At 38.5% G+C, this 11,703-nt stretch overlaps 1 protein-coding gene across 1 annotated transcript; it reads right to left on the reverse strand.

Moving 5' to 3' along the window:
* Nucleotides 1–360: 360 nt before the first annotated feature.
* Nucleotides 361–11,138, reverse strand: LOC136167135 (thiol S-methyltransferase TMT1A). The gene is made up of 2 exons (XM_065934418.1): nucleotides 10,560–11,138; nucleotides 361–1,737 (listed from the first exon to the last, which is right to left on the reverse strand). The coding sequence occupies exons 1-2, from the start codon at nucleotides 11,055–11,057 to the stop codon at nucleotides 1,501–1,503; spliced, it is 735 nt and encodes a 244-aa protein (XP_065790490.1). The 5' UTR covers nucleotides 11,058–11,138; the 3' UTR covers nucleotides 361–1,500.
* Nucleotides 11,139–11,703: the final 565 nt, after the last annotated feature.

Genomic DNA, 11,703 nt, shown 5'->3' on the forward strand with positions numbered 1-11,703 from the left:
TGTTTCTGCTCTATGGATTTCACAAATGGAGTTTTTGGACTTGAACTTTTCAAAACCCATTCAGACCCTTCCCAAATTGCCTTTTATTTTTATTTTTTGGCCATGCTACATGGCATATGTGATCTTAGTTTCCTGAGCAGGGACGGAACCAGCATCCTCTGTCATTTCAAATGCAAATCTTAACCATTGGACAACCAGCAAAGTCCCCAAAATTGCTTTTCCTGAAGTCTGCTAGCTGTATTTACTTATCTGGCTGTAGAAGGAAAAATCTGTACATTCAAATAGCTTAATTTTCCACCATGAAGGAAAGCCCTCCCATAGATGCTAAGAAAAATGAAAGTAAGTCAGCAAAGATATAAATCATTCATTTTATTTCCATTCCTCAAATATATGTGAATATATTGATTTGATATTTAAAATAGTGCTTTTGCAAAATCGTCTCAGAAAACATACTAAATTTATTAAAATGCATACAAACTATTGCTGAAAATTCTAAATCCTCTAACTGATCAACTTGTTTTCAATGCACTTGTGATTATTTCCCAAGGTTTCTGTGGTTACAAGGAACAAAGAAATCATCTTGGGACCAGAGTAGAAATTTGATTAGAATAATCCAAACAATATTTGTCTACCTCTTTACAGACTCACAGGTTGCCTATTTTGAGGGGCTCTTACAAAGTATACCCAAGCATTCAGTGTTTCTGAATGCCCATTACAGTGGGCATTTTCTTTGCTTGCAGTTTAAAACATTAAGCCAAGTACATGCTAGATAATAGGCAAAATGAACCCAAGAACTCTGCTTCATGTAGTTTTATGGATATACTAAAGTGTATTGTACTAAAGTACAATCTTTCTTGTAAGAATTAAAGACTGGAATGCAGGAGAACTCTGGTGGAATACTGGAATAAAAAACGTAACAGAGTTGGGCAGAACCAGGTGTAGCGTCCTGGTACATTAATTTTGAAAGCCAGCCCATTGATATTAAGAACAGCAAGTATATTCAGATTCCTTAAAAAAAAAAAACAAAAAAAACCAAAAAACAAAAAACAAAACCTGTGCTTTTAGGTTTGTATTTTTCAAATAGTTAGTATTTCTTTATTCAGCTTGTGAATTATTAAGATCTTTTCCCATCTCCCTTTTCAAAATCTTCTTTTGTGTGATTTAATTCTTATTAGCATCAGCCTCTCATAGAAAGGGTGAAATTAAAATCCATTGGGTCATCATTTAAATAAGAAAAATTGTGAAGTTATGGAATAAAGTAAGATCTGAGGATAATGGTAGAATTTAATTATGGAAGCCCACTGTTTCTTTCAAGAGAGAGTTCAAAGTTGTTTTGTTTTTGATTCTTGGGAGATGATAGAAAATGGCTAACTAAGTTATAACATAAACTTTTAGGGATGAAATTCAAATTTACCCAGAAAAGGGAGTTCCCATCTTCCACTTACTGAAGCCAAAACCTTAAATTATTTGAGCCCTTTGGGTCTCATCTCCCTGCTTCCACTACTTCACAGCATATCCGTAAATGTGAGGGCGCACGAGCTCCCAGGACAGAGGGGCCTGTAAGTGCTGCAGCTTCAGCTTGGAGAAGCGGGCCTGCTCCAGGGCCTTCCAGCTCTCTCTGGTCAGGTTGCATCCATCAAACAAAAGGTACCAGACGGGATCCAGGACCTGTTGCCAGAAGTAATTCCAGGTTGAAGGCTTATCTGCTACATGCTCCATGAAATAAAAAGCTCCTCCCTGATAAAGAAAAGGGGGAAAGAAAACCATACCAAGAATTTTAGTTTGGGACACACAATTTGATAAGATGTTTAGATGTCAGAGTTCAGTGGCCCCACAGGTCCACTTCACGAGAACACATGGAGAAATTCAAACTTACTATGATACCATTGTGGTTAATAGTGTCATCTTCTGTCAGATTGTATACAGAGCTGCCAGTCTATATTGTCTGTTCATAAAAGTAATATATAATTATAGCTAAAATTTAAAGCAGTTTAAAGCATTCAAGGGCCTATTCTTAATGCCTGTCACATGCGTGCTTGCGTGCTCAGTCACTTCCAACTCTGCGACCCCATGAATTGTAGCCCACCAGGCTCCTCTCTCCATGGGATTCTTCAGACAAGAATACTGGAGTGGGTTGCCATGCCCTCCTCCAGGGGATCTTCCCAACCCAGGGACTGAACCCATGTCTCTTGCATCTCCTACATTGGCAGGTGGATTCTTTACCACTGAGCCACCTCGGAAGCCTGGTTGTCAAACTGCCCTTTGGAAGAGTTGCAGCAGTTTGTATTCATAACAGCAATAGACGTGAGTGCCCATTTTCAATAAATGCTCATCTATATTTTTTAAAATCTATTTGATGTGTACTGTGGTATTTTTTATAACATGCATATCTTTAGTATTTTAAATCATAGCACCTTTTACTAAACGTCATAGGTTGGAAAGATCCCCGGTAGAAAGGAATGGCAACCCACCCTAGTGTTCTTGCCTAGAGAATTCCATGGACAGAGGAGCCTGGTGGGGTATACAGTCCATGGGGTCGTAAGGAGTCTGACACGACTGAGTGACTAACACTTTGACTACTAATACTGGCTGTTTGGATTTCTTGTTTTCTGATTTGTCTGTTAATGTCTGTTATCAGTTTTCTAATAGGCTGTTGGTTTTTTCTTACTGATTAGTAAGGGCTTTTAGTATAATTATACTACATACACTACAAATGTTTCCCCCATTTGTTGTTTGCCTTTTAATGACAATTTTTTTGACTTCTCTTTTTATTAAAAAAAACAAAACAAAACACCTTTAAATTCATCTGAAAATTGTTCTTAGGCTCTGTTTTGCAAGCCTGTGGGAGTTTGAATCCATGCCAACCACTGTCTGAGGCTAAATAACCATGTCTTGTACTTTTGTACCATTGTCACAGAATGTAAGTGATAGGATTAAATTTAAAAAATGAATCTTCTAACAAATGAGAACATACTGTACGGCACAGGAAACTCTACTTAACGCTCTGTGGTGACCGGAATGGGAAGGAAGTCCAGAAGGGATTCACTTTGCTGCATGGTAGAGACTAATGCAACATTGTAAAAACAGCTATACTTTAATACAAATTAATTTTAAAAAATAGGGAAAGAATAAAAGCACAAGTTTTTGGTTTGTTGAAATTAAAAAAAAAACAAAACAAAAACACTGGGTCTCTTTTGGCAGTGACACAAATGGGAGCACTGGGACAGGAGACTTGAAGTGAAACTTCTCGGATTGTTTTAAGAACATGGCAGACAAGCCCAACGTGGGGAAATCAACAGCTTCAATGAGGCCAAGCTGAAGAAGACTGAGATGCAGGAGAAGAACATCCTTTCGGCCAGAGAGATCGTTGAGCAGGAGAAGCGAGTAAAGTGAAATTTCCTGTGAACCTGGAGGATTCTCTGCCTCATCATCTTGTAGACCCTGTCCATGAGGTGGAGGAAAGTCCACCTGCAAGATGTACACAAGTGGCAAGCTGCACTGTGAGATTAAACAATATGTTTCTAAGTTATGAACAGGTTACTGAAGAAATCAAAAGGGAAATTAAAAATTTCCTAGAAACAAATGACAATGAAAACACAACTCAAAACCTATGGGATGCAGCAAAAGCAGTTCTAAGAGGGGAGTTTATAGCAATATAGTCCTACCTCAAGAAACAAAAACATTGACTAGACAACCTAACTTCCTAAAACAACTGGAAAAAGCAAAACAAAAAACCGCCAAAATTAGCAGAAGGAAACAAGTCATAATGATCAGAGGAAAAAGAAATGAAAGAAACAATAGTAAAGATTAATAAAAATAAAAGCTGGTTCTTTGAGAAGATAAACAAAATTGACAAACCTTTCTCCAGACTCATCAAGGAAAAAAGAGAGAAGAATCAAATCAACAAAATAAATGGAAAAGGAGAGGTTACAATAGACAATGCAGAAATACAAAGGATTATAAGAGACTTCTGAGCAACTATATGGCAATAAAATGGATAACCTGGAAGAAATGGACAAATTCTTTAAAAAGTTCAATCTTCCAAGACTGAACCAGGAAGAAATAGAAATTATGAACAACCCAATTATAAGCACTGAAATCGAAACTGTGATCAAAAATCTCCCAGAAAACAAACCCAGGACCAGATGGCTTCACAGGTGAATTCTGTCAAACATTTAGAGAAGAGCTAATACCCATCCTTCTAAAATTCTTTCAAAAAATTGCAGAGGAAGGAACACTTCCAAACTCATTCTACGAGGCCACCATCACTGTGATTCCAAAAGCAGACAAAGACAACACAAAAGAAAACTACAGGCCAGTATCACTGATGAACATACATACAAAAATCCTCAACAAAATTTTAGCAATTCACCAATACATTTAAAATTCACCAATACATTAAAAAACTCATACACCATGATCAAGTTGGGTTTACTCCAGGGATGCAAGGATTCTTCAGTATATGCAAATCAATGTGATACACCATATTAACATTGAAAGAAAAAAGCCATATGATAATCTCAATAGAAGCAGAAAAAGCCTTTGACAAAATTCAGCACCCATTTATGATTTAAACTGTTCAAAAAATGGGCGTGGAAGGAACATACCTCAACATGGTAAAGGCCATGTATGATAAGCCCACAGCAAACATTATTCTCAATGGTGAAAAACTGAAAGCATTCCCCCAAAGATCAGAAACAAGACAAGGGTATCCATTCTCACCACCATTATTCAACATAGTTTTGGAAGTCCTAGTTACAGTAATAAGAGAAGAAAAAGAAATAAAAGGAATCCAGATCAGAAAAGTAGAGTGCTCCCTGTTTGCAGATGACATGATACTATACATAGAAAACCCTAAAGATATTATCAGAAAATTACTAGAGCTAATCAGTGAATTTAGCAAAGTTGCAGGATACAAAATCAATACACAGAAGTCACTTGCATTCCTATATACTAACAATGAAAAATTAGAAAGAGAAATTAAGGAATCAGTCCCATTCACTATTGCAACAAAAAGAATAAAATATCTAGGAATAAACCTACCTAAGGAGACAAAGTAACTGTATACAGAAAATTATAAGACACTGATGAAAGAAATCAAAGACAACATAAACAGATGGAGAGAGATTCCATGTTTCTGGGAAGGAAGAATCCATATTGTGAAAATGACTGTACTACCAAATGCAATCTACAGATTCAATGTGATCCCTATCAAATTACCAATGGCATTTTTCACAGAACTAGAACAAAAAATTTCACAATTCATATGGAAACACAAAAGGCCCCGAATAGCCAAAGCAGTCTTGAGAAAGAAGAATGGAGCTGGAGGAATCAACCTTCCTGATTTCAGATTATACTACATATCTACAGTCATCAAGACAGTATGGTACTGGCACAAAAACAGAAATACAGACCAATGGAACAAGATAGAAAACCCAGAAATAAACCCATGCACCTGTGGATACCTTATTTTTGACAAAAGAGGCAAGAATACACAATGGGGCAAAGACAGCCTCTTCAGTAAGTGGTGCTAGGAAAACTGGACAGTTGCATGTAAAAGAATGAAATTAGGACACTTCCTAACACCATATACAAAGATAAACTCAAAATGGGTTAAAGACCTAAATGTAAGACCAGAAACTGTAAAACACTTAGAGGAAAACATAGACAGAACACTTGATGACATAAAGCAGGATCCTCTATGACCCACCTCCTAGATTAATGGAAATAAAAACAAAAGTAAACAAGTGGGACCTAGTTAAACTTAAAAACTTTTGCATACCAAAGAAACTATAAGCAAGGTGAACAGACAGCTCTCAAAATTGGAGAAAATAATAGCAAACAAAACAAGGGTTAATTTCCAAACTATACAAGCAGCTCATACAACTCAGTACCAGAAAAACAAACAACCCAATCAAAAAGTGGCAAAAAGACCTAAACAGACAGGTCTGCAAAGACGACATTCAGATGGCTAACAAACATGTGAAAAGATGCTCAACATCACTCATTAGAAAAATGCAAATCAAAACTACAGTGAGATATCACCTCACATGAGTCAGAATGGCCATCAACAAAAAGTCTACAAACAATAAATGCCGGAGAGGGTGTGGAGAAAAGGGAATCCTCTTGCACTATTGGTGGGAATTTAAGTTGATACAGTCACTATGGAAGATAGTTTGGAGAGTCCTTAAAGAACTAGGAATAAAACCACCATATGACCCAGCAGTCCCTCTCCTAGGCATATACCTTGAGGAAACCCAAATTGAAAAAGACACATGTACCCCATTGTTCATTGTAGCACTATTTACAATAGCTAGAATGTGGAAGCAACCTAGATGTCTATCAACACATGAATGGATAAAGAACTTGTGGTACATATACACAATGGAATATTACTTAGCCATAAAAAGGAATACATTTGAGTGAGTTCTGATGAGGTGGATGAACCTACAGCCTATTATACAGAGTGAAGTAAGTCAGAGAAATACCATATATTAACACATATATACAGAATCTAGAAAGATGGTACTGAAGAATTTATTTGTGGGGCAGCAATGGAGAAACAGATATAGAGAGCAAATTTATGGACTTGGGGAGAGGGGAGGAGAGAGTCAGATGATGGAGAGAGTAATATGGAAACTTACATTACCATATATAAAATAGATAAGCAATGGGAATTTGCTGTATGTCTCAGGAAACTCAAATAGGGGCTCTGTATCCATGTGGAGGGGTGGGATGGGGAGGGAGATGGGAGGGAGATTCAAGAGAAAGTGGACATATGTATACCTAATGCTGATTCATGTTGAGATTTGACAGGAAACAAAATTCTGTAAAGCAGTTATCTTTCATCTAAAAAATAATTTTTTTAAAAAAAGGACAAAGCTATTGAGCCATCTAAAAGTGTTACTGAATTCATGATAGTATTTTGTAATTTGATTTTTTTTCAATCAGTGGATACTGTATGTAAATAACTGTCAAATAGCAGTAACTGCTGGTTTCATCTAGGACAGTCCTGTAAATATAGATCAAGTCTGGACACAGTAGAGGGTACACATTATTAACGAGTCTTCAGAAGTTTTCTACTTAACCTACCTCTGGGGGGGGAAGGAGGAATGGGACCAATGAGTACCTCCAAAACCCATGATGACTGTCCCATTCTCCTTTGCCTCTTCTAGCTTCCCTAGTCTTGGCTGTCCAGGCAGAGATTAGAGAGGGAGTTCCCTCTACTTGCCACTTGGTGGGCAAGTATGAGACATGTGTTCAGAAATGGAAAACTTGAAATCTCCTGATGGAAAAAAATTTTTTCCATGGAAGAGGACAGGAGAGAAGAGGAGACCCAGGTCTGAGGAGGTTGCTGATGCCCTCTGGGTTACACAGGTTAGGCTAGAGAGCCTTTACCCTTTCAGGTGACATGTGTAGGCAACTAGGCATGAAGGTTTGGGATTAGAAAAGAGATCTGAGCTTGATACTTAGATTTGGAAACCATCTGTGTGCATGGTCATTGAAAACTTTGGCGGTACATGAGATTACACAGGGGGTGTATATAAGCAAAATTAGAGCCAAAATAGAAACTCCAGTGTTGAAGGGATGGGCAGAGGAAGACTAGCCAGCAAAAGTGGTAGAAATGTTGAAGTTGAAGCAATACAAAGCCCCAGTGATAAGCACTGTGGTGCAGTGATAAGAATATGTGCATTAAAGTCAGATCTGCTGGCTATGTCAGAGAAGGCAATGGCACCCCACTCCAGTATTCTTGCTTGGAAAATCCCATGGACAGAGGAGCCTGGTAGGCTGCCGTCCATGGGGTCGCTACGAGTCGGACACGACTGAGCAACTTCACTTTCACTTTTCACTTTCATGCATTGGAGGGGGAAATGGCAACTCACTCCAGTATTCTTGCCTGGAGAGTCCCAGGGACAGGGGAGCCTGGTGGGCTGCCGTTACGGGGTCGCACAGAGTCGGACACAACTGAAGCAACTTACCAGCAGCAGCAGCAGGCTGTGTAATATGGGGCAAATTTCTTAACTTCTCTAGGTCTGTTTCCCCAACCCAACATGAAGACAGTCCCTGCGTTAAGGACTGTGTGATGGGGTGAATGAGAATGCAGGAAAGTCTCTGGTTCTATTCAGCAGTGAGTGGGTGCTTTGTAGGAGCTAAAGGAAGACTTATGATCCCCTAAGAACATTCTCAGAGCTTAAACCCGAGGTGATCATTATTTGCTTTGCAGAGGCGTTGTGAGATTAGTAACACATAAGCAAAATGTCTCTTAAATGTGCCCAGGTAATGCCCAGTCTTGGGAAAGAAGAACCCAGGATTTGAATGTCAGAATCGGAACTTTTTCTGTTACAGTTTTGATGGTGGCCTATTCTTGAGCCAAACACAGAATTACAGTCGGCCCTCAGTATCCATAGGTTCTGCATCCGTGGATTCAACCACCAGATCAAAAATATTGGGGAAAAAATCCAGGAAGTTCAAAAAAAGGCCAGACTTGAATTTCCCACATGCTGGCAACTATTTGTATAGTATTTACCTTGTATTAGGTATTAAAAGTAATCTAGAGATGATTTAAAGTATGTGGGAGGATATGCAAAGGTCATATGCAGATTCAATACCATTTTATGTAAGGGACTTGAGCTTGTATAGCTTTTGGTATCTGTGTGGGGGCAGGGAGTGACTCTGAGGGACAACTGTATATTATTGCCTCTAAACACTATCTTCAAGTCCCTTTCTTTCTGAGGAGCTTCTTCTGTTAGAAAATAAAACTGTGGTCTACGGCAGTATTACCCTAAACATGGCCATCTCGTCTGATCTCAGAACCTAAGCAGGGTTGGGCCTGGTTAGTACTTGGATGGGAGAAAATAAAACTGGGGATTACAGACCATCTTTTTCCCCTAGAAGAGTAAATTCAAATGTTAAAATATTCATATTTTATGTATGTTCAGCTTTGTTTAGAATTGTTATTGTTCAGTTTCTCAGTTGTATCCGACTCTTTGCGACCCCGTGGACTGCAGTACACCAAGCTTCTATTTAAAACTAGTTTTTAGTAAACAATAAAGGTAATATGTGAAAATTACATACAGGTATAAAGAATTTCAAACTATACAGAGAGGTATAAAATGAAAAGAAATTCTTTCCCCTCATCCAATTCCCTTCCCAATAGGTAACCACTGTTAATAATTACATGTTTATAATTCCCATTAAAACAAATACTTATATAAGTATATTCTCCCCCCCCACACACAAATAGATTAGCACTCTACATAATATTTTGTTTTCATTGCTTTTAAAATTAATACTATCCCTTTGAGGATTTTTTTCATTGACATAGGTAAAAATTTCTTCTTTTATACTATGTGACAATTAACAACTTCCAATTGATGGATGTTATTTCCAATTTATTATATTAAAAATATTGTAATGAATATTTTTATCTTTAAATGAGTTTTTGCATATTTTTGCAGGATAGCTATGGGATAAATTCCTGTTGGATGAAGATGTAAATTACTTGAAAATTTGATATTACTAAATTGCCCTCCGAAGAGGACACTTCCTCCAGTTGGGTGTCCAGACCCCCAGACCCACCCCAATACTATATTGAACTTAAAAGTCTCTGTCGAATAGTAGATAAAAAGGGTCTTGCTTTAATTTCTTTTTAATTGAAGTATGGTTGATTATGGAGAAGGAAATGGCAACCCATTCCAGTAGTCTTGCCTGAAGAATCCCAGGGACAGAGGAGCCTGGTGAGCTGCCGTCTATGGGGTCACACAGAGTCGGACACGACTGAAGCAGCTTAGCAGCAGCAGCAGCATGGTTGATTATAATATTAGTTTCAGGTGTACAACAAAGTGATTCAAAATTTTTATAGTTTATACTCCATTTAAAGTTATTACAAAATAATGACTATATTTTCCTGTGCTGTAGAATATATCCTTGTTGCTTATTTATTTTATACATACTAGTTTATATCTGTTAATCCCATACCACTCTTGCTCCTCTGTTTTTCCCTCTCCCAGCTGGTAACCATTAGTTTGTTCTGTATATCTATGAATTTGTTTCTGTTTTATTATATTCACTTGTTTTATTTTAAAGATTCCACTATAAAATATCATGCTTTGATTTTTTCTTTAATTACAAGACTAGATATTTAAATCATATATTGGCTATTTTTATTTATATTTCTGTTCCTGTGCTTTGCTTTTTTTCCCTCTTTTTAATATAATTTATTTAAGAATCCTGTTGATCTTGTTGATGTGTAATGCCTTTATGAAGGAAGTTAACTCATTATCATCTTTGGCAAATATTTTTTACAAAACATTTTTGTACTTCAAATTTGTTTATAGTCCTTTTCCCTGCAGGAGTTCTAAATTTTTTTTTATTCATGTATTATCAATCTCTTCCTGCATAGCTTCTTCTGCACTCTAAGATTTTTTTCTTAAAAAATTCAACAGTATTTTTTCTAGTAGCTTTACTTTCATGTTAGGGTGTTTGATCTACTGAAATTGGGAGGGCTGCCCTTGGTGATGGTGGTTGCTACTGAGCAGCCCTTCTCAGCGCATACTCACCGGCCTCAGCACTCGGCGCACTTCCTGGAGGATCTGCTCCTGGTTCTTCACGGAGCAGAGCACCAGGGTGCAGACCACCACATCCATGGAGCCTGTGGCCACCTGATGCATGTTCTCCCCGGCAGCCACTATGAAGCGCTCAAACTGCAGGTGTGAGTTCTGGGCAATACTCTTGATCAAGAACTTCTTAAAGTTGGGGTTGGGATCAATACAGGTCACCTGGCATCCAGAGGGGTAGAACTTGAAGTTGGCCCCGGTGCCACAGCCCAGCTCCAGCAGGGAGAGCTTCCCGGAGGGGCCCGTGAACTCTTGCAGGTTGCTGAAGAGCTCCCGCTTCTTGCTCGCCATCTGTTCGTTGTACGTCACAGTGAACCTCGCCAGGAAGTAGGGGAACCACTGTTTGCATATCCAGTTCCACAAGCCCAGAAAGTCCAGCAGGTACATGGGAAATGCCAGGATGCAGACGGCTAGCCGGAGGATTAAAATGGTGAGCGCCATCACTCAGAAGAGAAGAAAACAGATCAAGAGTTAGAGATCTGACTCCTTTAACTGCGGGAAGTAGGTTTCTGGCCACACTCCAGAGCCAATCAGCTGCAGAGGAAAGAAGAACTGGCTGTGCTGGAAATACACAGCTGAAGTCAGATATCGGGCAAGAGACCTGTTTTATCCAATTAATAGATGTTTGGCAGAAGTTGCCTCATGGCTTATTTTCATGAAGTGAAATGAGAAGGTTCCCAGCTTTCCCTTAGAAGGAAAGCTGATTACAACCCCCTATTCCTGTTTGGAGACTACTGCTGCAGTTTTAAATGCAGAGTGTATTCACAGCTTGTCCGTTTTCCAGTCTCTCCTAAGAAAACAGAAGCTGTGGGTGGAGCCTGGTTAAAACACACCAGAAGGCTGTTACTAAACCTCGTTTATTACTTTGTGCTCCATCCTGCTTCTGTTCCATCCTGCCCACCTCTGCCTCATTAAAAAAAAAAAAAAAAAGAAGTGAAAGCACATGCCTGTCTGGTCACAGCAAGAGTTTTCCCTTTTGCATTCTAAGATGTTGATAACTGCACAGTGGGATTATTTTTAAATCACTGTTTTGGGCTGCCCATCTTTTAAAGGGCAAGTATCACCTTCAAACTGTGCCAAGTTACTA

This window comes from Muntiacus reevesi, chromosome 4 (assembly GCF_963930625.1).
Source record: "Muntiacus reevesi chromosome 4, mMunRee1.1, whole genome shotgun sequence".
NCBI lineage: Eukaryota > Metazoa > Chordata > Mammalia > Artiodactyla > Cervidae > Muntiacus > Muntiacus reevesi.

Bases quoted from the DNA above. Each gene is read 5' to 3' on its own strand.
- LOC136167135 (XM_065934418.1), bottom strand. From the start codon at position 11,057: ATGGCGCTCACCATTTTAATCCTCCGGCTAGCCGTCTGCATCCTGGCA. The intron at 1,738-10,559 runs GTGAGTATGCGC...TTTCTTTATCAG, and splicing joins TGCGCCGAGTGCTGAGGCCG to GGAGGAGCTTTTTATTTCAT.